General features: G+C 38.4%; 8 protein-coding genes across 15 annotated transcripts in view; 6 read left to right on the top strand and 2 right to left on the bottom strand.

The window, feature by feature from the left end:
* The window catches only part of LOC111433814 (B3 domain-containing transcription factor LEC2-like), a 3,214-nt gene extending 1,738 nt beyond the window's left edge, over window positions 1-1,476 (top strand). The window contains exons 4-6 of the mRNA XM_023071037.1: window positions 73-119; window positions 221-294; window positions 948-1,476. Coding sequence (XP_022926805.1) covers window positions 73-119; window positions 221-294; window positions 948-1,391 — 565 coding nt within the window. The 3' untranslated portion in view covers window positions 1,392-1,476. The remainder of the gene's footprint in view (window positions 1-72; window positions 120-220; window positions 295-947) is intronic.
* Window positions 1,477-2,313: 837 nt separating this feature from the next.
* On the top strand, window positions 2,314-4,722 carry LOC111433861 (30S ribosomal protein S5, chloroplastic-like). 2 transcript variants are annotated; one of them, XM_023071112.1, is made up of 3 exons: window positions 2,314-3,045; window positions 3,883-4,146; window positions 4,591-4,722. In XM_023071112.1, the coding sequence occupies exons 1-2, from the start codon at window positions 2,384-2,386 to the stop codon at window positions 4,130-4,132; spliced, it is 912 nt and encodes a 303-aa protein (XP_022926880.1). In that variant the 5' UTR covers window positions 2,314-2,383; the 3' UTR covers window positions 4,133-4,146; window positions 4,591-4,722. The 2 variants fall into 2 exon arrangements, with proteins under 2 accessions (XP_022926880.1, XP_022926879.1); XM_023071111.1 differs by lacking the exon at window positions 4,591-4,722 and having other exon boundaries at window positions 3,883-4,320.
* An 806-nt stretch (window positions 4,723-5,528) lies between these two features.
* Window positions 5,529-6,421, bottom strand: LOC111433810 (VQ motif-containing protein 4-like). The gene has a single exon (XM_023071032.1). It carries the CDS (start codon window positions 6,375-6,377, stop codon window positions 5,700-5,702), a length of 678 nt encoding a protein of 225 aa, XP_022926800.1. The 5' UTR covers window positions 6,378-6,421; the 3' UTR covers window positions 5,529-5,699.
* Window positions 6,422-7,890: 1,469 nt separating this feature from the next.
* LOC111433591 (non-classical arabinogalactan protein 30-like) lies at window positions 7,891-9,351 on the bottom strand. 2 transcript variants are annotated; one of them, XM_023070669.1, is made up of 3 exons: window positions 9,011-9,351; window positions 8,689-8,941; window positions 7,891-8,330 (listed from the first exon to the last, which is right to left on the bottom strand). In XM_023070669.1, the coding sequence occupies exons 1-3, from the start codon at window positions 9,275-9,277 to the stop codon at window positions 8,026-8,028; spliced, it is 825 nt and encodes a 274-aa protein (XP_022926437.1). In that variant the 5' UTR covers window positions 9,278-9,351; the 3' UTR covers window positions 7,891-8,025. The 2 variants fall into 2 exon arrangements, with proteins under 2 accessions (XP_022926437.1, XP_022926436.1); XM_023070668.1 differs by having other exon boundaries at window positions 8,689-9,350.
* Window positions 9,352-9,628: 277 nt separating this feature from the next.
* Window positions 9,629-12,608, top strand: LOC111433590 (serine/threonine-protein kinase HT1-like). Of its 3 annotated transcripts, none has more exons than XM_023070665.1 (4): window positions 9,629-10,009; window positions 10,243-11,438; window positions 11,515-11,970; window positions 12,073-12,608. In XM_023070665.1, exons 2-4 carry the CDS (start codon window positions 10,707-10,709, stop codon window positions 12,355-12,357), a joined length of 1,473 nt encoding a protein of 490 aa, XP_022926433.1. In that variant the 5' UTR covers window positions 9,629-10,009; window positions 10,243-10,706; the 3' UTR covers window positions 12,358-12,608. The 3 variants fall into 3 exon arrangements, with proteins under 3 accessions (XP_022926433.1, XP_022926432.1, XP_022926434.1); XM_023070664.1 differs by having other exon boundaries at window positions 9,629-10,004; XM_023070666.1 differs by having other exon boundaries at window positions 9,629-10,004; window positions 10,690-11,438.
* A 651-nt stretch (window positions 12,609-13,259) lies between these two features.
* Window positions 13,260-14,214, top strand: LOC111433593. Its single transcript, XM_023070673.1, has one exon. The coding sequence runs from the start codon at window positions 13,437-13,439 to the stop codon at window positions 13,878-13,880; it is 444 nt and encodes a 147-aa protein (XP_022926441.1). The 5' UTR covers window positions 13,260-13,436; the 3' UTR covers window positions 13,881-14,214.
* A 1,264-nt stretch (window positions 14,215-15,478) lies between these two features.
* LOC111433589 (pentatricopeptide repeat-containing protein At2g33760) lies at window positions 15,479-18,467 on the top strand. Of its 2 annotated transcripts, XM_023070663.1 has the most exons (2): window positions 15,479-17,385; window positions 18,330-18,467. In XM_023070663.1, exons 1-2 carry the CDS (start codon window positions 15,735-15,737, stop codon window positions 18,383-18,385), a joined length of 1,707 nt encoding a protein of 568 aa, XP_022926431.1. In that variant the 5' UTR covers window positions 15,479-15,734; the 3' UTR covers window positions 18,386-18,467. The 2 variants fall into 2 exon arrangements, with proteins under 2 accessions (XP_022926431.1, XP_022926430.1); XM_023070662.1 differs by lacking the exon at window positions 18,330-18,467 and having other exon boundaries at window positions 15,479-17,562.
* Window positions 18,468-19,031: 564 nt separating this feature from the next.
* LOC111433592 (E3 ubiquitin-protein ligase RMA1H1-like) lies at window positions 19,032-26,247 on the top strand. 3 transcript variants are annotated; one of them, XM_023070671.1, is made up of 6 exons: window positions 19,032-19,132; window positions 19,230-19,713; window positions 20,524-20,969; window positions 22,400-22,491; window positions 22,608-22,644; window positions 25,248-26,202. In XM_023070671.1, exon 6 carries the CDS (start codon window positions 25,276-25,278, stop codon window positions 26,002-26,004), a length of 729 nt encoding a protein of 242 aa, XP_022926439.1. In that variant the 5' UTR covers window positions 19,032-19,132; window positions 19,230-19,713; window positions 20,524-20,969; window positions 22,400-22,491; window positions 22,608-22,644; window positions 25,248-25,275; the 3' UTR covers window positions 26,005-26,202. The 3 variants fall into 3 exon arrangements, with proteins under 3 accessions (XP_022926439.1, XP_022926438.1, XP_022926440.1); XM_023070670.1 differs by having other exon boundaries at window positions 19,034-19,132; window positions 22,400-22,644; XM_023070672.1 differs by lacking the exons at window positions 19,032-19,132; window positions 19,230-19,713; window positions 20,524-20,969; window positions 22,400-22,491; window positions 22,608-22,644 and adding an exon at window positions 22,652-22,752 and having other exon boundaries at window positions 25,248-26,247.
* The last annotated feature ends 66 nt before the right edge of the window (window positions 26,248-26,313 follow it).

Consider the following 26,313-nt stretch of genomic DNA (forward strand, 5'->3'; position numbering starts at 1 on the left):
TTTTTTTTTTTTTTTTTTTTTTTTTTTTTTTTTTTTTTAATTCAAATTCTGTTTTGTTTTAAATCCATGTAGGTACTGGGCAAACAACAGGAGTAGAATGTATGTTCTTGAAAGCACAGGTCTCAATCCCACAAATTGAATTATTAGTATTTCATCATCATAAAACATTCTTAATTTTGTCAAAATTTTACTAATTTGTTCCATTTCTTGCAATGAATAGGGGATTTCGTTAAAGAAAATGGGCTGATGATGGGAGATTTAATTACCCTTTACGAGGATGATAGCAGGAACTTCGTGAGTTTCTTCTTCCTTTTTTTTTTCCCCTGAATAATTAGAATTTTATGGAAAAAGAAAAGTAATATAATAATGATGTGAGGGTTTTCCTAATATGGCTGCTGTGTAACGCTTGGAAAAAGGAAAAATAATAATAATAATAATAATAATATGGACAAATATAAAAGTGACTTTGAACATGTAAAATATGATGTTTTGTTCCTTGTTCCTTGTTCTTTGTTCCTATAAATAATTTCTCTGTTTTTTACAGATAGGATTTCCCCCATTTGTGGGGCCATCCCAGCCGTCGGTTACAAACCTTTTCCTCACCTTACATCGTTGATCTTGTTTTCTTTTTATTTTAAACTTTATTTTTTTAAAAATTCTAATTTAGCTTAATTAATTTCAATTATTGTCCTATAGTTTACAAACATGGGTTTCTAAACAAAATTACCATTAAATTACCCATAATTATTAGATGATTACATAAGTGGAAGATAATTAACTAAAACTTGAAAATTGGGTAGTTCTCTTTTAAAATTTTTTAAAAGTCATGTTCGTCGCTAGCTAACGCCTAATTTAATCCAGGAACATATTTGAATGAAAATGGAAAGGTTTGAATTTTGAGGAAGTTAAGATGAGTAATTTGTTGGTGTTGTTATGGATGAAAACAGTACGTGACGATTGATAAAGGGGAGAAGCATTTAAGCAGGGACGAAAATGAGGAGAAAAGGAAAGAGGCGGCGGCAGCAGCAGCAACAGCTTCAGCTTACCCAAACATGAACATTAAGGACGAAGAAGAGGATGACAATTTAGCTCTGTTGATCGAACAGCTCAAACACAGATCAGAAGACGACGAGCTCCCACAGTCACCTTGCGCCACTAGCCTCCTACTTTCACGTTCATACTTTGAGAGAGGGAGCTATACGGGAGCTGAAAAAGGGAATGACAACAATGATAATCATAATTATAATAATGATAATGATAATAATGATAATGATAATAATGGGAAGGAAGTGGAAGCCTTTGAAGATTGCTTTGGAGACCTTGAAATTCTGCCGGAAGTTAGTGGGTTCAAATTCCCTATTCTAGACTATTTGAGAAACGACAGAATATGAACAAAACAACATAAACACAGTAGTTGTTGTTGTTGTTGTGTACTGTTATTATATAATGTGTATGTACTTATGTCCTTTGTTGTTGCGTCAAGAGAGAAAAAAGTTTGCTGTTTTGAATCATTTTGAACCCATTGCAAGTGTTTTGAGCTGAAATCGTAAATAATTGCGTGTTTTTTTTAACGATATTAAGGAAGATTATGAACGCAGATACTCAAATTAATTATGATTATAAGGTGGTGCTAATTATTTCTGTTTTTTCTTAATTAGTTATTGGGATTGTTAGACTATTCTCCAATGATATTGTCCATTTTGAGGATAAGCTCTCCTGACTTTGATTTAGGCTTCCCAAAAGATCTCATGATAATAGAGAGTGTATTTTTAGATTATAAACTCATAACCAATCTAAAAAAGTAGAGGTATTTCACTTTTGCCTTTTGGCTCCCACTTATCCTATACTCTCCATTGACACGAGGCCTTTTGGGGAATCTTAAAGCAAAGCCATGAGAGCTTATGCTCAAAGTGGACAATATCATACCATCGTGGAGAGTCGTGTTCGTCTAACATGGTATTAGAGTCATGCCCTAAACTTAGTCGTGCCAATAGATACAAATCCTTGAATGTCGAACAAAGGACTCAAAAAAAGAAAAAGGAGTCAAACCTCCTCGAAGGCAATAAAAAATGACTAAAACTCTAAAGGAGTCGAGGCTTGATTAAGGGGAGACGTAATTTGTTCGAGGGGAGGTGTTGGATGAAAATGTCCCACATGGGTTAATTTAGGAACCGACCATAAGTTTATAATCTAAGAAGGACATTAGTTAATTTAGGGACATGATCTAAGAAGGGTGTCCTTTTGGGTAATGTATGTTTTTTCTTAAACGACGTCGTTTGGGTAAGTCTGTAAAATTCAAAGCCGTGCAGGGAGTCCCATTGGGATAAGCATCTCTGAGACCTACAAAGCTTCTTCCCTCTCAATCCTTTCCGTCCGTCCTTCAATGGCTTCTTCAACTCTCGTCCCCATTTCCTTTCATTTTGTACGCTCTTCTCCCTTTCATCGTCTTCCAATTCCTCAATTGAAGCCTTTCTCCGGCGTCCACTCCGCCCTATCCGTAGCCCCAATTTCCTCCTCGATTCTCTCTGCAACTCGTGTCAAATCCTCAGACATTGATACTACCTTCTTTGATACCTTCAATCCCGATGAAGATTTTGTCTACGACCCTCCTGAAGTCCCGGAAGGCTTTGTCGCGCCTCCCTCCTTCGACGAGGGCCCATTAGAATCTGAGGACGAAATTGCCGCCGCTTACGAGGAGCTCTATGGCCCCGCTTACAGTGGAGTTAGTGTTCTGGGAAATGATATTTATGTAATGGATTCTAAGATGAAGAAATTGGGCGGATTCGGCTCAAAGATCAAGAAGGACAAGCTGCGGGATGGGTTCGAAGAGCGGGTTGTGCAAGTTCGGAGGGTCACTAAAGTGGTTAAAGGTGGGAAACAGTTGCATTTTAGGGCAATTGTTGTTGTCGGTGATAAAAAGGGGCAGGTCGGTGTTGGTGTTGGTAAAGCTAAGGAAGTCATCTCCGCTGTCCAGAAATCGGCGATCAATGCTCGCCGGAATATCGTCACTGTCCCCATGACCAAGTACCTCACATTCCCCCACAGGTCCGTGACTTTGTCTTCGAATTGTAAAATTCCAATACCACTGAATTTGATACTAATAGAGGCTTCTGTAGTAGCTTTATTGTCATGCTTTAGTTGCTGATAATGGGAATGCGTTCAATTAGGAATATGGGATTTAAGGAAGAGTAGAATTGGATGATTATTGCTTATACTGGTCTATAGAACACCTTAGTTCAAGTATAATCCTTACTTCGATAGTTCAATGACTTTGTTTGAAGTTATTTAATACCCCAATCCTGTAGTGTGCAGGCAGGTTGAACTTCGAATCCTTATTGAAAGTTGGTGTTTTGAGTTATTTGTTGGTTCTGTAGCTGCATTTTGCTTATATTGAGTTGTTGTTTGTAATTGACAAGGCATGTTTCCCAGTTTAGTCTAGAGTCCTACAGTTCAATTTAGTCAATTAGAGTATGCAGAACTTGTCTTTTTTCGATCGAGCGATCGAGCTTCCAGTGTTCGATCTGCAGCTGCAAGAATTAGTACCTAAAAAGCACCATGAGAATGAGAGATATATATAGAATGCTTTCATTTTAGATGCAAATATACAGAGTAAGGGCATGCTTTTTAGAGTGATTTTGTTAAAATCACTTTTGACATGTCCAAAATCATTTCGGAACGTATAGCAGTTTCTAGGAAGCGAGAAGCTAAAGCAAACAAACTCGACTTCAGCCAAGAAATTGTAGTTTGAAACTCAATTTTCCCACAAGTAACAGAAGCTTCAAATTATGAATCCTATATTAAAGTAGTATTTCAGTTGTATTCACATGTTGGGTTACCCTGTTTTACTGCAAATGTTGGCTAAGGAGAATGAAGAAATTGTAGGTCGGAGGGAGATTATGGAGCAGCAAAAGTAATGCTGAGGCCTGCTTCTCCTGGTACTGGTGTGATTGCTGGTGGAGCAGTGCGAATCGTCCTCGAAATGGCGGGTGTCGAGAATGCGTTAGGGAAGCAAATTGGAAGTAACAATGCCCTCAACAACGCCAGAGCAACAGTGGTCGCCGTTCAGAAGATGAAACAGTTTCGGGAGGTTGCACAGGAGCGAGGTATCCCCATGGAAGAGTTGTGGAAGTGAAGAGGAGGGAAAGTGTGAGTTCTTTGACATATATTAGTAAATCTATTCTTGTAACCCAATATGTTGTAGAAAGGGCAATGAGGTTCCCCCCCTAAATTTGCACATTAGTTTATATAGCCTTGAATTATATTTGTTCGTTGCTTTCACTGCGAAGAAGGCTTTTATAACAAATTTAGAATGTTGAAGAACACTGTTCTAACACAGTTCATAGCGTGGTAGGAAGTACACATGACAAGAGATTACTCTGTCTACCTTTTTAATCGAAGGTATACATGTCTCAACATAAGCCAAGAGGCAGATCTTGTGCCTCCAACTTCATGTTGCACCTATCAACTCCTGTTTACCTTCCTTTTGTTTTGTGTCTGACTCTGAAGCCTTTTTAGCCTTTTTCTAAAAATTCTCGTGTGAAGCTTGATTGAGAAGATTACTGGGTCACTGTCTGTTCACTCTATTTCAAGGCGATGCCCCAGAGCTTGCCTGTTGAAGATGATGGACGGGTATTCAACCAACTTGTTTCAATCTTCCTGTCTAAATCCAAACTTTGGCTACTCATCCTCTTTGGCTATGGCATTCAACTTTTTTGAAGTGTACGTTACTCTCCTGTCTCCACACATTTTGGAGTCCCCACTTCACATTTTTCATTATCATAAGTCTACAGTTCTAAGGGTGAATCATGTCATGTCATCCATGGATGCTTTCAAGATGAACTCCCATACCTTAGAAAATGAAATTGACCCAAAATGATGAAACAATTGAAAAATCTGCCATACATATTGTTCGTGCACAAATTCACCCCCACATAAATTTGCGTTTTGTTTGTGCTTTCAAATATCGGAACTTGATTATATTCTAGTCATCGCCCTTTCAACACATCGGAACTTGAAAGCATTTGTAGCGTAGTTAGCACCAATCGTGTTACGAGCACATACTTGGAGCAAATCCGGTAGAGAAGAGAATAACTGAAGGCTAGCTTGACCTTCATATAAGGAAACGCAGCTGAGAGTGGACCAATTTTAGCTCTGGGAGAGTCTCACTTTCCAAATTTATAAAATGAAATAAATAACTAAATAAATATAAACCCATTTTTGTTATTGTACCTTAACAGACTTAATTTATCATAACACTCCCTCACAGATCCACCAACCTTATTTTGACCAACAACATTCTAAATCAAATCCAAATTTAGGTAATTGCTAGCTTTTTATGTCTTTTTTTTTTTTTTTTTTCAAACCAATTTTATTTAGACTTCAAACATAAAATAATGTTTCTGAAAATGACCCATTGCAGCTGTTTGCATTGTGTTCCTCGCCATTTCCTTATAGTTTAACAAATTAAAGGGTTTTTTTTTTAAAAATTAATTCTAAAAATATTTGTTGAACTAAAAGATGCAGAAAAATTGGAGCAAAGGGATTTTTCATTGAATTCTCTGCAAATAAACGGTATTACAGATTTTTGTTTTCTCCTATGCTCAGTATTACTGATTCAAAATTCCAAGACATTGAAGAAAAATTGGAAAAAGAAATAAAAATGAAGAACATTAAATTGAAAGGTTAAATTCCCATTGAATTCAAGATGCAGAAGAGCGAGGTGGAGCTGGTTGATCTGCAGGGGAAGTGACTGGAAACAGAGGCAAGAGCTGCGGCTCCGATTCCCTGGGGGTGGTGGCCGGCGATGGGTGCAAGTAAAATCCCTTTTCTCTAATGGCTTTAGCTTCGGCTTGTTCATCCACCGGCGGATTAATAGTGATGTTGTTGGACGGTTCACAATTCAACGGCTGCGATCGGCGGAAGGGGTCGGGAATGAGGGGCGTGACGGGGCTGAGGAGGAGGGATGGGAAATCCAGCATGGTGGGGGAGAGAATTTCGGGGTAATTTCTGGGGGAGAATCCGGCAGTAAGAGAGGCAAAAACGGGACTGATTTGGAAGTTATTGAGCAGATTTCTACGCTCGTACAGCTTGAACGTGGAGTGTTGGCGTTTGGGGATGGATTTAATCGGAGGGATATGGGTTTTGGGTGTGGATATTTGCTTCGCGGTTTCGGGCGATCCGGTCAGCATTTGAACTACTTCTTTGAAAGAGGAGGTATCGGCTTGGACGAAAGTGGCCGGGTACGGGTTTGCAGATTCGGATCTGTTGGTGATTCTGGTCGTTGGAGACGGCGGCGGTGGTGGTTGAAGCCCATTGGCGGCGGCGGCGGCGGTGGTGGTGGTGGTGGACTTTTGATGAGGCCTTGGAGAGATTTTCATGGATGGGTTTGGAGAAGAGCTCAGGAACGGTGAGATTCAATTCATTTCAAGTGGGAATTTGTTAGTTTTGTGTTTGGTTTGGTAAGAGGGATTTTAGAGTTTTTCTACACAATCTCACGCGCGCTCCTCCCGTTTCTTTCTCACTTTCTTACCATATAACCCAAAATAAGATAGATCAAAACGAAAGTGAAGACCACGCGTTGAGAGAGAGGGTAGGATTGCATGGAAGGATAGGGGCCACGTTGGGTATGACGCAAGATGTGGTATTTGGAATTTTAGATAACGAAAGAGAAGACTGTGAGGTCCACTCACAGATGGGAGAGTGAAGACATCGTCAAACTCAAATTCAATTTTTCCCGTTGACTTTTTGCACCAGCATTTAATATTAAAAAAAAAAAAAAAATCGAATTTACTAATTTGCTTTTTTATTTATTTATTTCAAATATCAATATTATTTTAATTCAATTACTAATAATAATTTCAAATAATTCAAAAAATGGATGTTACGAAGTCCCTCCTTTTGCCGTCTCATAATTTGGAGCATTTAAGGTTACAAATTTGTGTTCCCTATTCCTATTCCATTATTTATATATCAAAACAGCCATTATTATATTTTTAACGTCCCTCACAATTAATTTAAGTAGTTGACGGTTGTGGATTTACACTCATTTTCCTTTTTTTTTTTTTTTCATTATAATACTTCATAATGCTCCAAAGTTAAAATTATTGGTTGAAAATTTTTTTTATTTAAAAAAAAAAAAAACATCGTTGAAGCTTTCAAAATATAAATATTAAATAAATCAATATCTCTCACAATTTATTAATTATTGCACAAAGATTTTAAATTTATAATCTGTCACTATCATCTCCCAATAAATTAAGTCAACAAGCTATAATGTAACCTTGACAAATGGTTTCTTTTATGTTTTTTCTTTTTTCCATCAAAAGCCGATAATTATATTAGATAAGAAAAAGGAAATTAAAAAGAAAAGAAAAGAAAGACATATTATCCTCTCCCTCTTCGGCCAATTTTCATTACGTTATCTATTTGTATCTAGGGTCACAATTTTTATGATGAGGCTCCACCGTGTAGAATAGATAATATGGGCCGGAATGCAAGGGTGGAGCCCATAGTCTTAATGGGCCATAGGAGAGGTTGGTTAAATGGGCCCATATAGAGCGGCCCACTCTAGTAAGAATAAATGAGGATGAATTATCGTTTATAAAATAATAAAAATAATAATAGATTAAGATTCATGAGCGTGGTTGCAGACAAGAAGGAGGCGCGTGTGGCTTAATAAAGTGGTCAGCACATTATTGGAGGAAGGGATACGGTCTCACAAAGCAGAGACCCAATTATTATTTAAATTAAAAAAAACATAAAAAGAAAAAGAAAAAGGAAAAAAAAAATGCCTTTTCCTTGACTGGTTGGCCACTCCGCCGCATTCTCTTTTTTACCCTTCCTCATTTTTTAAATTTATTGTATTATATTCTAAGATAATTGGAAAAGAGAAAAACAAAGCATTTAATTTAAATATTAGAACTGAACAACAACAGCAACAAGCACAGGCAACGACATCGTTTGAAGACATAAAAACAGAACACAGAACAGTGATGAAGAAAGCCGTGTCTCTGTCGTACAGAAACATTAATGATGAGGGCAAGTGGGTTCGAAGGCAAAAGGGCCGACGGAGTAAAGGACGAAGGGGAGCTTGTTGGCATCGATGTAGGACTTCTGAGGCTTGAGGGCGGCTCCAGCAGCGCCACCGTGGAGGGCGGAGGGTTTGCTGCAGGCGGCGACTGGGGAGGAGCCGAGAAGGACCTTGCATTTGTGGAAGGCGTAGCTGGTGATGGCCTTTGGTGCATTGATGAAGAAATAGCCGTTGTTGTCGGTGGTGGCGGTTTGGACCAGCGGGTGCTTGGTGTTCTGGCAAATTAGCTTCACGCTCGCACCTGCCATTAGTAATGATTTTACATTTACAGCCCTCTGTCATATCATGTGATACTCAATAATTGCAGCCTTTTTTCTGACCTTTTTCTTTTTATGGCTAAACATTTCATTTTTTTTTGAAAAACTAAAACAATTCTGTTATGTCCTCTTCTTGCATTTATTTCGAATTGTTCCATTAATTTTGGTTTTAAAATGTTAAGCTGGAAATTTGGTGTAAATGAAAAGATTTTGAACTTTTCATGGTCCGTAGTGTTTGTACTGATCTAAGATTCAGCTTAGTTTGGGGAAATTAAAGTTAGTAAGCAGAGGAATATTCCGTAAAGGGTATCAAAGGAACAATTTAGGAGGTTCAGAACTAACCAGCGACGGGAGTAGCGCCGTTAAGAGTGTCAACTCCGGCATATTTACAGGACTTGCAATAAACAACCCCTTGAACGGAAATGAAGCTCCTCAGCAACCGAGGCTTCGGAGGGTACATTGGAGACGGGGAGTGAGCTGGAGGCAGCAATGGGCGGACGTCACGGTGGTGTTCGTGGCCGGGAGCCAGCGCTTTGGTCGGAGGGAGGTGGTGAGATGGTGCATTATTTACCGGTGGGTGCACCGGAGGGTGAACAGGCAAGTGGGTTGGAGGAAGGTGGTGAGAAGGTGCATTATGCACCGGCGGGTGAACCGGAGGCTGGCTGTGGACATGGTGGTGGTGGTGGTTGTGGCTAGGCGGTTGAGCCGGAGGGTGAACAGGTAAGTGGGTTGGAGGAGAAACTGGTGCCGGTTTTGGAGCGTGGTGATGATGGTAGTGGTGGTGAGCAGGTGGTTGCGCCGGTGGCACGGCGGCGTAGTGGTGAGGGGACGTTGCGAGTGTTTCCGCCGCCGTGACGTCTTCGGCGGTGGAGACGGCGAAAATGGCGAAGGAGAGGAGAAAAAAGAACGATTTAGAGAGAGCGAAATCCATGGGTTGGAATTTAGAATCCGAAGGACGACAATTTCAGATTATAGGAGCAAAAATATATAGCGGCTTGTGGAAATAAATATAACGTTGAAGATCACCGCTCTTATTTTTATCTTATTTTTATTATATATTAATAACAAATTTATCATTATTTGCCCTTTCCCCTCGTATTGGGCCTTCCAGCCTCGTTTCTCTGAAAGCCCAACTTATCGGCCCAATTAAAACCATGGGCCATTATTGGGCCAACAAAGACAAACACAAGTGGTGAATGTAAAAGGGTACACAGTTCCCGTGCGAACCGTACCAAACGCAAAAGCATCGTCCGTACCCTCCAAAAAAAAGACATTCCCGATAATGACCTCAACAATTCCTCAAAATTCCAATCTCCTCTCTTTCTCGTGTTTACGGATTTCGTTGTGTGGTTCCCACTAGCCATCACTCACCGTCGCCGTCGCCGTCGCCGTCATCGTCATCGTCACATCTCCCTTACTCGTAACGCCTTGCCTAAACTATATCCCTCTTCTCTCGTCCATGGAATCTTATTTACAGTCGCTCAATCCATGTTCTTCTACCGCCACAGCACCAACCTAATTTACGATCCTCCATTTCTGAAATGTAATCTAATTTTGTCCCGACAGATGGGTTTTCATGTTTTTGTTTGTCTCCTTCATCATCCTATGGATTTCTACAGGGAATGCCGTGTGAATTGAAAGAGGCCGACATGTTTGAGGTCAGGTTTTGACTCTTCCTAGGTTTTTTCTTTTTTATTTTTCTGCTTCTTTTTGGGAAACTTGTTGGGGTTCTTTTTTTCGCTGTTTTGTCTGGGTTCTGGTTAATTCACTTGTTTGAATAGTTAAATGGGAGGGGGTAAATTATTTGTCTTTTGGAATTCGGGTTCTCTTTTATTATTATTATTATTATTATTATTTGGATTTATTTATTGGGGATCTCTGTGTGGGATTTGCCAGGCTTATACTCAAGGTGGGGTTTGACTTTGGAACCAAAGTTAAAAATGATGTCTACAGGAGGAAAGGAATTTGGTGTTGAACGGGAAGATTTGTGTTGCGTTGTGGCTTGAGAGGCATTCATATTTCTGTATCTGCTTGTTGGGTTTTGCTTTAACCGATTGTTTTGCTGGTGGGAGAAACAGGATTTGAGCAGCACTCCAAAATCTCCATCATTTTGTTGGTCTCAATGATTCTTTAATTTCATGAAACATCGAATGTTTGTTCGTTAGAATTGTTTGATGGGTTGAAGAAATCAAGCTTTTTGGGGCATCAAATTCATGGTCATCATCATACCCATTTGTTCCCGAGAACCCAACTTGTTTTTAGTCCTCCTCCTGAGCAGGAGGGGGGAGAAATGAAGAACGTGTGTGGTTTGAAGATCTGTTAAGTTTCATGAACTATTTGCAGGAAGATTAGAAGAAAAAATGGAGAAGGAGGCTAATTCTTGGCTTAGGAGAACCAAATTCTCTCACACAGTTTATCATCGATGGGACTCGTTAAGATTGACCCCTGTTCCTTTCACCATCGAACCACCTCGCAATTCTGGCTTGAAATCGAGGCCTCAATCAACTTCATCACCCCAGAAACCAAATCCTGATATTTCGAAGATTCAACCAAGTTTCATATCCAACAAGAAGAGGTATCTGTCTCCTCTTCCCACCAGCAACCTCTCTGACGTTTTCAGGGAAGCAAAATCCGAGAGTAAGAGATTCTCAACTCCAACTCCTCGACTTAGAGAACAAACGAAGGAATTCAAGAACATGGACCCTCAAGTTTCTAAATCTGCCAATTTCAAGCCATCTTTGAATACCAGTCCACTGAAACACCTAGCTACGGCAAAACGAGGTGATAAGTCAAAGCCCCGGAAGGACTCATCCTGGACCAAATATTTCGAGTCCGGTGGTGGAAGAGTCACCGCAGTTGAAACGGTCGATGACTGGAGTGTTGATCTCTCCGAGTTGTTTCTCGGGTTAAGGTTTGCCCATGGAGCTCACAGTCGTCTTTATCATGGAAAATACAAGGACAAACCTGTTGCTGTTAAAATTATTCGACAGCCCGAGGACGACGAAAATGGAGTTCTTGCTTCGAGATTGGAGAAGCAATTCACCCGAGAAGTTTCCCTTTTATCTCGTCTCAATCATCCGAACGTTTTAAAGGTGAATCGAGTGTTAGATTGTCGTCAATATGTTCAATCTCTTAGTTTCGTTGATGTTTGTTTACTTTCTGTTGCAGTTTGTAGCTGCCTGTAGGAAGCCACCAGTTCACTGTGTCATTACCGAATATTTGTCTCAAGGATCATTAAGAGCATACTTGCACAAACTGGAGCACCAATCTCTTCCTATGCGAAAACTAATTGCAATGGCTTTAGATGTGGCTCGTGGCATGGAATATATTCACTCACAAGGCGTGATTCATCGGGATCTTAAACCCGAAAATGTTCTTATTGACGAGGACTTCCACCTGAAAATTGCAGATTTTGGTATAGCTTGTCCTGATGCCTTTCTCGACCCATTGGCTGACGATCCTGGTACTTATCGATGGATGGCACCGGAGATGATTAAACATAAACCCTATGGTCGAAAGGTCGATGTGTACAGCTTCGGGCTTATGTTGTGGGAAATGGTGGCTGGTGCAATTCCTTACCAGGATATGACTCCCATTCAAGCAGCCTTTGCTGTTGTGAACAAGGTCAGCTTTTTATAAATCACGTGTTTGTTCCTAGATTATCTTCTTTGTCGGGTTTATCATGCGAGCCATATGGTTCTTAACGAATCAATGTTGGTTTTTCAGAATCTTAGGCCTGTTATCTCAAGTGATTGTCCGTTGGCTATGCGAGCACTGATCGAGCAATGTTGGTCTGTAAATCCAGGGAAGAGACCCGATTTCTGGCAGGTTGTGAAGGTATTAGAGAAATTCGAGTACTCGCTTGCCCATGATGGGACACTGAATTTAGTAGGAAATCCTCTCTCTAGTTTTCATCTAGACCATAAGAAAGGAGGGCCACTCCATTGGATTCAAAAGCTTGGCCCCCTACATCTTGAACCCTCACCCCGCCCCAAACCCAAATTCTCATAACCCTTCGATCCGTCTTTGTAAGTGCAGGCTATGAGATCGCTCACTCAATCCCGAGGAAAGAACTCCCTCGCTGTTGTCATCTGCTTAGTATTTGGCCAAGTCTTTGCTTTTGTAATTAAACAAGAAGTTGTTGGCTTCCCATTTTTTTGGCACAAGGCTTACAATGAATATGTGTATCTAGCATAATATTCATGTTGTCGAGCCCTGGTTCGATTCGATTCTAGCTATGACAAACTGGCCAGATTCACTGTCATACGAAATAACTTTACATGAATTATGCCGCCTTTTGGAATAAGCTAAGCGCTGAAGTTATTTTTCTCATATTAATATTTAAATGATTTTAAAATAAAAAAAAATACTTGGTTGGCCTTTTTTTATTATTTAATTAATGTTCAACTGGCATTTCTTTTCTTTTCTTTTTTTCTTTAGTGGTTGTTTTTTAAAAAATAAAATTTTAATTGACTTACATAATGGTGTCAAGTCATCATTGTTGAGAATGAAAAATTCATCTTATATCATAGTTTAAAATAAAAAAGGTTCATGTAATGGTAACATAATAATTGACATTTTTTAAAAAATAAAAAGAAAAGTAGCAACAAGGTTGGGCTAAGCCCATCTTCCTCGATGAGGAAGAAAATGAGAGGGCCCATTAGAGCCCATTGGATATGAATCTTGATCTGAAATTAAGATTAAAATATATAATTTTATTATAATTACAAGTGGAGCCCTAAAGAATCTGTCGGCATTGTAAGCCGTTGCCACGTATTAATGAAGGAAACAGTGTGGAATATGCAAAAATTTGGTCCAGCTGGGCCCAGGGGCTGAGATACTTATCTCCAGAGTGGACACTCTCTCTCTCTTCGGGTTATTCCAAAAAAAGAAAATTATATAAAGGACACGAATAATTTAAAAGAAGAAAAAGAAAATTAAAGAGCCCGATCGCGGTTTTGTTCGGCTCATCGTCTTCCTCCCAAACTTGAATTTCAGCTGTGCAATTAGGGTTCCTTCAATTACGGGAGCAGCCATGTTCGCAGTTTCAAATCCATAGGTAATTACGACGCCTCCACCGTCCGATCAAAATGGGATCGTCGTCGTCGTCGACTTTCCCCGTGATCTGCCTTCTTCACTCTGTGGTCGCAATCACGAGCGGGACGCTGATGATGTTCTATATGAAGGAAATTTACACGATTGGGCATGGGATCGACATCGCCACTAAGTTAATGGGCTCTACGCCACACGATCAGCTCCTGCTTCAGACCTCCGATTCGTTTTCCGGGTTGCTCCTCTTCGCAATCGGGTTTCTTCTGTTCATGGTTTCGTTCGTGAAGGACAGAGAATTTCAAGGGTTCTTCGCTAAGGGATGTACGGTGCTTCACGTCTCAATGGCGATGTGGAGGTTCTATTTCGAGCGAAGAGTGGAGGACCTTGCCTGGGATTGGCTGAGGCAAATTGTTGGTGACATTCTTCTTGCCCTATCTTGGGTTTTCTTTCTTGTTTATTCCTGGAGAGAAAAATATGATTAGTTTCCTGAGTAAATTGTTGAGTCTTTTCTTTTGTTTCCAAGCTGCAAATTGCATTGAGATTTTCTGGGTCTGGATATCTGTTCAATATTGGGGTAAAAAAAGTGATTTAAATCTTCAGATGAACATGGCAGTAATGGGAAAAATCCATCCCACTTTCCTTTGTGCTTGCGTGTGTGTTATTCCACTTTCCTTTGTGTGTATGCGTGTTTTTTTTTCCTTCTCCTTCCCTTGTTGATTGATGAATATTACTCAGCTTACAAAAACCAGTCCTTCTGTAAATGTTATGTGCTTAATAAGCCACAAATGAAATATATTTCATATTGATGCTTTGTTACTGAGTTCTGCACAACAGTGAAAGAAAAGAGCTGTGATTGATTGAAGGAATTTAGTGAAGAGGGCAGGCATTATTAGAGCTGCCAACTGAATCTTCTTAAGCTTTTTATCATGAGAATACGAAATTCTTTAGAGTTTAGTGCTGAAGTTGTGTATAAATCTGGTGTTCTTAAGTTTGAAGGATGCCCAAATCCCTTTCTTAGATACTAGGCTGCGCTCTAAAGAGGGTTGTTCTGTTCAGTATGCGTTGATTCTTTCCTTCTTATATACTCACCTTGCGCTGTTCAGCCTTTAACGCTCACTAATTGACAATCTTTACTTTGGAAAGGAGAGGCTGTCCAGATAATCACAAGCATTGTCTTTAGAGTTTTCTTTTGATTCAGCACCTTAAGAGAAGTAAGGGTTAAATCTTTAGAGTTCTTTTGTCTATTTTAATGATGAATTTTGAAAAATACCTATTTTTGGTCCTTATATCCAAATAAATAGCATGAACTCATGTGCATGTTTAGATATGAGAGGCATTTGAGAATTGAGTAAATGAATATTAAATTGCAATATAATAATCATGGTCTTAACAAAAATTAGAACTTAATTATATATTTTAAACTTGATGAATATTAATGTTCGAGGACTGACTTCATTCCCACACTTATTTCATTTTTTCATCATTCACGGAGAAAACCTTTGCACGTCTCCGTTACCTTTTGAGAGGCCTACGCCCCACAGAAATTGTCTACCTGAGACCGTCTCTTGGCTCATAAGTCCTGAAACAAGGTTAGAATACCTGATTGGCTCATAAGTCCTGACACAAGGTTAGAATACTTGAGACCGTCCCTTGGCTCATAAGTCCCGACACAAGGTTAGAATTATAGCTCTTATAGAGTGGTATCTCACTGATGACTAATCTCAATCAATTTCCATCTCGTGATCCTACGAAATTCTCCTTTTAGGGGATTAGGCGGAGATTTTTTGTGAAAAATTTGCGGGGATCGAGTTTTTGTGAATAATTTTTTAGTTCATTTTTCAATATAATTTTTATTAAAATTTTATTAAAAGAAAGATAAGACGTATGTAATGTTTTACCAACCGATTCATATTTAAGTTTTAGTTTAAAAATTCTGAAAAATTAAATTAATTTATTTTTTTAAAGATATACTTAAGTTTTAGTTTAAATATTTCAAAATTCAGTAATATATTTAAAATTATGTAATTTATTTTTCCAAGCTGGACGGTTCGCGACCCCATTTGGACATAAATGTTACTCATTCCCTCCCATATTCCACGAAGGCTATAAAATGAAGCAGCAAAACCTTACACTCGAGTTACAGGAGTCGGCGGAGTTACAGGGCGGGAGCTTCTGAGGGAGTAGTTGGAGGCTGAAGGAAGTGCAACTGTAAGTGTCAATGATCTCCTTTTGTTTTGGACGTAAACATAAATTTCTGTTCCAGCATTTAGTACTTTCAAGAATCTTCCCTCCTCTACTTCAAAACCATTAGATGCACAACTTTGATCAATCCAACTATGAACAAAACAAAGTCTCTAATTACAGTGGAATCCCAACAACTCGCGCTTCAACATCCTGTAACTCACATTTTTGACTCCCGACCCCACAGTCCAATCTATGCAGCGCTTCTTCAAGCAGGTCCTCGTCTGAGAAACCTTCAACAAGTTCACGCCCATATCATTGTTTCCGGATTCCATAGAAGTCGATCACTTCTCACCAAGCTTCTTTCACTGATTTGTGCCGCTGGTTCAATCACGTATGCTCGTCAGTTGTTGCCCACTGTCCCAAACCCTGATTCATTTCTGTTCAATTCCCTTCTCAAAGCGACTTCCAAGTATGGTTTTTCTGTTGATGCCGTCCTGTTTTACCGTCATATGCTCTTCTTGGGTGTTTCCCAGTCGAATTATACATTTACGTCTGTTATCAAAGCCTGTGCAGATCTTTCAGCTCTCAGGTTGGGTAGAGAAATTCATTCTCACGTTGTGGTTTCTGGTTATGGATCTGATATGTACGTTCAGGCTGCACTTATTGCTCTCTATGCCAAAGCTGGTGATATGAAAGTGGCCCAGAAGGTGTTCGATGAAATGCCCCAAAGAACAACTATAGCTTGGAATTCACTTATATCAGGGTACGAGCAGAACGGATTACCAGGGAAATCAATTGATTTATTTAATCTGATGATAGGGTCGGGCTTTCAACCTGATTCAGCTACGGTAGTAAGCTTATTGTCTTCCTGTTCTCAGCTGGGAGCTCTTGATTTCGGATGCTGGTTGCATGATTATGCCAATAGTAATAGTTTCGATCTGAACGTGGTTCTTGGTACTTCATTGATTAACATGTACACTAGATGTGGGAATGTAAGCAAAGCGCGGGAAGTTTTTGACTCCATGAAGGTAAGGAATGTTGTTACTTGGACAGCCATGATTTCAGGGTATGGGATGCATGGTTATGGCGAGCAAGCAATGAAGCTTTTCAATGAAATGAGAGCTTATGGTCCTCGCCCTAACAATATCACATTCGTTGCTGTCTTGTCTGCATGTGCTCATTCAGGGTTGATTGATGATGGTCGTCGGGCATTTTCAAGCATGAAGGAAGTATATGGGTTAGTTCCAGGAGTAGAACATCATGTCTGCATGGTAGATATGTTTGGACGTGCTGGATTGCTCAAGGATGCTTATCAATTCATTAGAAAATTTCTTCCTGAAGAGCCAGGTCCTGCAGTTTGGACTTCAATGCTTGGGGCTTGCAGAATGCATAAAAATTTTGACCTTGGAGTTAAGGTTGCAGAACATGTTTTAGCAGTTGAACCAGAAAACCCTGGTCATTATGTAATGCTTTCTAACATATATGCATTGGCCGGTAGAATGGATCGAGTAGAGATGGTGCGAAACATGATGGTTAGACGACGCCTAAAGAAGCAAGTAGGTTATAGCACCATAGAGATCAATCAGAAAACCTATATGTTTAGCATGGGTGACAAGTCTCATCCTGAAACAAATGCTATCTATAGGTATTTAGATGAATTAATGGGCCGTTGTAGTGAATCAGGCTATATACCAGCATTGGAGTCCTTGATGCATGATTTGGAAGAAGAAGAAAGGGATTATGCCCTTAGATATCATAGTGAAAAGCTTGCCCTAGCGTTTGGTTTACTTAAAACCAATCAAGGTGAGACTATTAGGATTGTAAAGAACCTTCGAATATGTGAGGATTGTCATTCAGCTATTAAACACATCTCTGTTATTGCTGATAGAGAAATTATTGTTAGGGATAAATTTCGTTTTCACCACTTCAAAGATGGTGCATGTTCTTGTCTTGATTATTGGTGATAATTTCAATTCATAATCATCAGCTTCAGTATTCTAGCTGTTACTGAGACTTCATTGGATTTACGAGCTAATCCACCACAAATCATGGAAAGGTCATTGCGTTTTCTAATTGATGACTGATCCTGTCACTGGAGCTCCTCGGTATTTTTAAATAGCAAGGCGATCTGGTTGTTAACTTGATCGGTGCTCAGGTTGTCAAGGCCCTTTTTTATTCAATGATTGATCCCTAAAGCAGGTACCAACCAGGTGTTTTCTACTCATTTGAAAATTGTAGCATCAGATAAGATCTCTTTGGTTGTTTGGAAAAGTGTGCTTATGCTAATTATGTTCTAACTTCCTTTTGAAAACAGATATGTATTGGTATTGCATTTATTCTGGCATATGGAAATTATTTGTAACAAGCAATTAGATTGTTGTCTTTTTATTCTGTATCATAATTCTGAGAAGGATCTTGCCGAGCTTAGGGAGTGTCCATATGACCAGGGAGGATATTTTATCATCAATGAGAGTGAGAAGGTTCTTATTGCACAAGAGAAAATGTGCATAAAATATGTTTCCAAAAAAGGACAGCCAAACAAGTACGCCTTTGTGGAAGACGTCTGGTCTATGGCTGAGTCACAAAATAGACCACCTAATACCATGTTTGCACACAAATGCTTTCTTGAACTAGTGCCAAGGGGGTAATGTACTTATCTTCGTTTTCTGAAGATTTAGAAGTTCTTCCTCGTTGAACTAAAAGCTATTCTAACCTATTCTTTTTGCAATTCGTCAATGTTCTTTCAGGTCTTCAGGACAATACATACATGCCACTCTGCCTGCAACCCAAACTGAGATTATGATTATTGTTGTGTTTCGTGCTCGAGGATTTGTTCCTGATAAAGATCTTCTAGAGCATGTATGTTATGAATTCTTTGATACTCAAATGATGGAGTTGCTTCAGTCTTCTCTGGAAGAGGCTTTTGTTATACCAAATCAGCAGGTCACCCATTTCTTTGATACTTGTCTATCATCCTGTTCTTTCTCGCTCTCTCATGCTCACACCAACAATGTTTCTTGACTGTAGGTTGCACTAGGCCATATTGGGAAGAGAGGATCAACAGTTGGTGTGACCAAGGAAAAGAGGATTAAGTATGCATTATCTCAATAAATTTAGGTCTGCTCCATTATATTCAGCACGAAACTATTTTATCACTTTTCAACATGTTTGTTATCTTAATGTCTCGGGTCAAAGAGATTCCTCAAGAGGAAATGCTTCCCCATGTTGGTGTAGGTGAATTTTGTGAGACTAAGGAGGCATACTATTTTGGGTATGGCACTAATCTGATATATATGTATATATTTAATTTATCAACATCTAATACTATAATAGTTCATTGTCATCATCATCGTTACTGCCTTGCTAAATTATTTTTATACTATTTTGTCTGTGACTTGTTAAATTGTCTTACTGGACATTACATGTACCAGTTATATAATTCATCCGCTACTCTTATGTGCCCTTGGGCGGATAGCAGAAGATGATGGGAACCACTTTGGAAACAAAAGACTGGACTTTTCTGGTCAGACTTGGAGACCTGTTTAAAATGGTTATTATTATTATTTGACAAGTTTGTTTTTTGGTTGCAAATATTATACTTTTCTCATTTTGAGAGTTTCTCATCATCTTTTATTTGTTTGAATCAGCTATTTAGAAAGTTAACAAGAGAAGGGATCGGTTACGTCCAAAGGGTCGCAATAAAAAAAAAAAAACAGGATCTTATACAAGTAAGGATCAATCCAGGCGAGGCTTATTCTGACACCTACACTCAGTGTGACATCCATTCATCACTGATTTTGGGCGTTTGTGCTTCAATTATTCCATTTCCTGACCATAATCAGGTTTGCTAGTTTCGCTATCTCTGACTGATTCATTTTTTTGTGTATTTATCCCCACGTGACACTTATCAATCTGTGGGTAAAGAAGCTATAGGAATATATGTCACCAACTAGCAATGTCAAATGGTATGCTCTACTTCAATTTCAAATAAAAGTTGTAGACTGTCTATATAAATAATCAAAGTTGGAAGCTTCAATAATTGGTATCTAAAAAAGTCTGGTTTGAAACTGGGTCAGCGAAATACGGGGAGTAGACGCCTTTCAGTGTGTGGGACTGGTTCATCTATTGAAGGTAGACATCTCAAATTCAATATTCTTTAGTTTTCCTTTCTTGTCGGGCTGTTCACGTCTGTGACTTGTTAGGCTCATCTAAAATGCTTTAATTAGTTTTTGGATTACTCTCTTATCCACCATTAATGTACTAGATTATCAGCTGCTCTCTTGGTCTAATAACTACAATTTTGTCGGTGAAGTCCCGTTCATTTATGATTTCTTTATATCTATATATATACACACACATCAGAATTGTTTGCTTGTAAATTAGTTTTATTGAATTTTATATTAAGTCTGTATGCAAATATTGGAGGATAAGATTAGACCCACATGGGGTGTTCCTTTTGCAATAACTACAAAAGACATTGCCTCCTTCTCATATGGACAAAGGTCATTTGAATAAGAAGGGTGCAACAATATCAAGATTCTTTTTTCTTTTTTTAATTTATTTATTAGGATAGCCTATATTTCAAACATATTTGTATATGTGTGATTTGTTTTTTTTTTTTTTAATGTAATTATGACGATTGTAGTTTTATAAGAATACAACTTCCCCATTAAAAATATGTATTTATGGGTGTGGGGTTTTAGTTTTATCTTTTAACTTTTTCAATAGTTGATAGTATTACTTTCAATAAATTCTTATATTTGGAGAAATGATTTTTGGAAGTTTAATAAAATTTTGTTATTTATCCCATTATCAGATATTTACATTATCTTTCATCCTCATATTTTCTTTAATTTAATTAATCAGTCTCAGAAGAAAATGGTAATGGAGATGTATTGCGGTCTTCTCTTGTTCATCAACTCTCACCTCATTTTTCTGCAGTTAATGTTGCGGATCAGCCCCTCTTCAAGCTAGTAGTTTTGTTCAGTATTTTCTGTCGATTGTCAGCTTGTTCAATTGACATTAGATGATTCCAATCACTAGACACAACATCTTTCTTCTCGGTGGTGAAACTATTATGTTGTCTAGGCTATGACTACTTTAGAAGATAAGCAGTCGGAAGTAGTTGCTTCCCTTCTTCTAGTTGCTTGCTCAGATTTTGAATCTTTATCTTAGGTTCGTCAATCTTCTTCAGGTTAGGACTACTCCAGATGATAAGCAGTCTGGAGCGGTTGCTCCCCTTATTCCAATTGCATACTCAGATTTTGAATCTTTATCTTAGGTTCGTTGATCTTCTCCAAGCCAGGACTACTCCAGATGGTAAGCAGTCGAGAGTAGTTGTTTCCCTTACTCCAATTGCTTACTCAGATTTTGAATCTTTCTCTCAGGTTCGTCGATCTTCTTGACATTTTTTATCTCATAGCAGAATTTTTGTCTCCCTCTCACGCAATCAATTGACTAAAAAAAAACCTACGGAAACCAAACATAGGGACCAACCATTAGCTTTCCGATGTTTCTTGATTTTTTTACTGTCATCGTCTTAGGACTCCAATTTTTCACGACTTTTCTCTCATAAATATATTCCTCTTTTGCAAAGTTTTCTCCATCAATCTCATTCTATTTTGACTTCTTTTTCTCTTATAAATATATTCCTTTTTTTTTTTTTTTTGAATTTTCTTTATCGATCTTGTTCTATTTTGACTGTTTTAATATGTGGCTTTTACCTGTATTAGTCCCATTCAAACATAGCATTTTTTTTTAACTAAAATTATAATCCTCAGTCTACTGTACTCTTTTAATAAATGCTATCATCCTACAAATAATTCATTGGTGTGCATTGTAATGGTCATATTTGCCATTACCTTTGAGCTCCCTATTTAAGTCAACTCAACCATCAATTTATCTTACCCATGGTTAAAGATTAACTAGTTTGAGTATATTTTAAGTGTTTTTCAGAGTTTTTTTTTCTTCAAATAATATAAAGAAATTAAAAAAAAAAAGAAGAAGAAAATAGCTATATTTTTTTTCATTAAAATACTCCTCTACTTGAACAGTTTGCTTCTAGAAACACTGGAAAAATACACTCCAAGTAAAGTTGAGAAGAAAAATAAATAAATAAAGCAAGGAAAAATATTTTAATCGTGTAAGATAAAATTAAAAAATAATCGCACTACACGACAGATACGCAGTAGCTGTGTTCATGCCACTATCACAAAAATACCTTACCCCAACCAAAGTTTATTGATAATGTTTTTAAATTCTTATTGATTATATAGAATAATAAAATTGTTGTAGAAAAGTTAAACAGAGTAAAAATAATTATTTAGAGACTAAAATAAATGTTTAGAAAATATATAGATAAATAAAATAGACAAAAAGGAATACTAGGTCAAATATTTCTAGTGTAAAAGTTAAAATAGATAAAAACATTAAAAAAAAAAAAACTAAAATAGAAGTTATGGTGGCCATTTGAAATGTATAGTAAAATTATAATTATAATTAATATATAGGGATTCATAAAAATAAATATATTTTGAAATTGGAAATTAGAAAGTACATGATGTGTTAGACCAATAAAATTATATTCGTACATTAAAACATTAATATATTATTAACCAAATAAATTATAAGAAAAAGTAGAAAATTCAAACCACCGCAACAATGCTTTTGTGGTTCCCAAAGGAAAATATAATGGCATGAAGCATTAATCAATTAAATAAATTAAAGTGAGTATAATTAAGTGATAATTAATATTGATATCAACTAAGAAAGAAAACCGAGTTAAATCCTGACATTAATTTTTTTTTTTTAAATGTAGAAGAGAAAACCAGGATAAGAGAGAGGATATGATGCGAGATTATTCCACGTCAGCTAATGTGGGGCCCATCAGAATGGTTAAAGAAAACGGAGGTTCGTCCATAAAGCCCCATTCACTTTGGCGCTAGATCACTATCAACCGGCTGTTTTCTCTATTTCCCGTTCATCCTTTTCATTTTTGCATTAACATTGCCTCTTTTTGTGGGAAGCTATTATAGCAAAAGAACTGCTGATTCTCTCTCACAGGTGAACCACTGAATTTGAACTTTCGTGATTTGTTTTTCGATTTTCTGCTCTTCTCAACTTGTGTTTCCATGCTTCGTTTCGCCGTGATTTTGTCCTCACCTCGTGGAGGTGGAAGTTTTGATATGTTTATTAGTTTCCTTGTCTTTGATTGCGTTGTTTCATACAAGCTCTGGCGCTGTTGGATTTTCTGGATCTTTCATTCTGGATGTGTTTTCTGTGGCTCTATTTCTCTCTTCTTTTTTTGTTTTTTTTTTCCTGGATAAACCATGGAGGCTTCAACTTCTTATGTGTTTTGTTTTAATTTTGACAATCGGGAATGTGGTATTTGGCTGTTTGTATGATAATTCTTTTATATCAGAACACACTTTGAATTGAAGTGAAGGCTTAATTCGTCTGGGCAGTGCCTCGTAGTGGTTTTATCAGAAATTCTTTGGGCCTCGAGGTTGTTTCATATCTCTACTATTAGAGTTTTCCCATTTTATGCCTGGGAAGAGTAGGGTTGGATCCACGCGGCTCTAGTTGATGAATTTTGATCATTAGGAGCTGTATCAGGCAATCAATCACTTTCATCTGTCTTTGGCCGGCGGAAAATAGTCCGAACAACACACACTAACACAGTGGAGTTACTTCGGGCTTTGATGGTTTGATTTGGTTATCGAACAAGATGTGTTCTTATATGTCTAGCATTAGACTACCAACTAGGACGTAAGAGAATTGCCCTCTAAATTCTGTGTCTTTTTCGTGTGAATACATTTTGAACTGGCAGTCTGTGGGAGGCCTCCTCCTGTTTCCTATCTCCATCTTTATTATATGCGGCATTTAGGACTTTATCTGTCTCGAGCTCAGCAAATTCCGGTCCGTTTGGGCTATTTCAGGGACGCTAGAATAGGTTTGGTATTATAGAGTGATCATTTGCAATTCTGTTTATTTTCACTTCTGGATGGAGTCTTAAGCATTGATCAGGGGGGAGAAAGGGAGAAGTGGTGTCTGCATTCGACTGGTGATTCTGAGGAATAATGATCTTGTTTCTGGAGTTCATATCTGATAAATGATAATGTGTCTGCTTGCATATCATGAACTTTAGTGGACAGGTCATATTGTTCTCCATATTATGTTTATTATATTCATGGGCTGGCTAGGGGACTACATGCGTCAAAGAAAATAGGTTTTGCTCTCTTGTGATGATGAATTGGATCACAATCTTGAAAAGTTTTTATATCTAGAACATATGCTAGTCACAACTTTCAAGCTATAGAAGTTTGTATTTGCCACAAATCATGATCTAAATGCTGGTTTTCAAGTAATAGAAAGTTGGTTTCAGGTTTGGAGACAGTGTAGTGGCAGTGGCGGATATCTTGATTGATTGCCATTCCTAAATAGGAAGAGTGAGATGGGGGTTTTCATGAAGATTCCTTGCAATTGTCTGCTACTTTTTCCCATAATATGCGTTTTACTTCAAACAAACTCAATTCTGGAAGGAAGTACAATTGAACGAAAGGGTAACGGGCTACTAAGAGCACATTGAGGAAGACCATGTGCCAGGATTACATTCTTCCTTTTGGAGTTATATATGACTTAATTACTAGGTCCTCTCTTCTGTGTTTATTCGTTTGGCATATGAGTAAATAATAGTCATTTCTTTTTAATCACTGGGTATCCCTGGCTCTACTTGTATTATGCCCATGGTTAGGTCTAAGAGGTTACTGACTGCTTTAATTGCTAATGCATTAAAATAGCTGTTCCTGACCATTATTTTACCAGCTGATGAAGTTCTACAAAGTTTCAGAGCTCCTTCAATTTGAATTCACCATTTGTAACAACTCAAACCCACCGCTAGCAGATATTGTCCTCTTTGGGCTTCCCCTCAAGGTTCTAAAATGCGTCTGTTAGGGTGAAGTTTCCACACCTTTACAAGGAATGCCTCATTCCCCTCTCCAACCAATGTGAGATCTCACAATCCACCCCCTTCGTGGCCCAGCGTCCTCGCTGGCACACCGTCCGGTGCCTGACTCTGATACCATTTGTAATAGCTCAAACCCACCGCTAGCAGATATTGTCCTCTTTGGGTTTTCCCTTCTGGGATTCCCCTCAAGGTTTTAAAACGCATTTGTTAGGGAGAGTTTTCCACACCCTTATAAGGAATGCAGGAATGCTTCGTTCCCCTCTCCAACCGATGGGATCTCACACCATTTGACTGAATGATTCGTGTCTAGCTTTGAGTTTTTAAGATTTTACCCAACTCAATGGTTTGGTTGTTATTTTAGTGTTATTACCCACCCTCTCTCTAACCTAGTAATAGTTTGCTGCCAAGTCTGTTTCATTTTGTGGTTGGTCTTGAGTATTTAAAATCTTTTAGGATGAGTTAATTGAGCATCTAACCACTTCTGGAATCAAAGTCGGTCACATGGTTGGTTGCTTTCAGTTGAGTTCTAGGTATCTTAAATGTCCCACCAATCTTCTGCTTTGGTAGTCCCTAACTAATCTATTGTTTTTAGCTTTCTTCCCTCTCGCTCTAACCTTAGCTTCCAATTCTTTTTATAATTATTGTTACCCAAAACCTTTTCAGACGGAGAAATTTACCGTATTTTTGTGGACTTTTCCAGAAAATAACTGGAGTTGCTTGATCGATCCATGGCATATGAACAGTGCTTTGCGCAAGGATGGAAACACGTCTCTGGTACAGGGGGAACAGATCGAGAAACCAACAAGGGTTGCTTTGATTGTAACATCTGCTTAGACTTTGCCCATGAGCCAGTGGTTACTCTCTGCGGTCACTTATACTGCTGGCCTTGCATCTATAAATGGCTTCATGTCAAGAGTGTCTCTCTTGCCATTGATGAGCAGCCGCAATGCCCAGTTTGCAAGGCTGATATTTCCCACACCACAATGGTTCCTCTCTATGGTCGTGGCCAAATGGCCGAGGAAGTCAGGCCTGAAGCCAAAGCTATGCATCAAGACAACGTTGATATACCTCCTAGACCTTCAGCCTGTGGTAACCAGATACTTGCTACCCTCAGCACACACCAGCAGCAGCTTCGATATCGAAATCCTTACCAGCGACCAAATCATGACCCCCTTCTTTTTGGCAATTATGAAGAAGATTTGCCAGCTCCTTCGCTAAACCTTGGTAGAACATCGCTCAGTGGTTTTCACCATCCGGTGGTAGGAATGATTGGCGATTTCATGTATGCAAGGGTCTTTGGGAACTCGGACAATTTATACTCTTACCAAAACTCTTATCATCTAACAGGGAGCCGTAGGAACCGGTTGAGAAGACAGGAAATGCAGGCAGAGAAGTCATTGAACAGAATCTCCATTTTCCTCTTCTGCTGTGTAATTCTGTGCGTTCTTGTCTTCTAATGAGATTCTGTTCCTGGAAACTCCCCCATTTGCAAGACAAGAAAGAAAGGAAGAAGAACAAAGATACTAATAAAGTACATCATTGTCTTTGTATTCTGTGTAAAGGTTTTTTGAGGTAAGCTCATGGACAACTATATGTTTATATACAATATCCCCCCTACTTCTGGGTTATATAAGTACTTTACATACATAATCATATATGTACATGTTCATTATATAAAATATATAGCATTAAAGATTGAACTAATGACTGTTTATTACTTAGATTGTGTTCTTGTTATCTTAAACTCATCAAAATTGAAGGGAAAG

This window comes from Cucurbita moschata, unplaced genomic scaffold (genome assembly GCF_002738365.1).
Source record: "Cucurbita moschata cultivar Rifu unplaced genomic scaffold, Cmos_1.0 Cmo_Scf00043, whole genome shotgun sequence".
In the NCBI taxonomy this organism is placed as follows: Eukaryota; Viridiplantae; Streptophyta; class Magnoliopsida; order Cucurbitales; family Cucurbitaceae; genus Cucurbita; species Cucurbita moschata.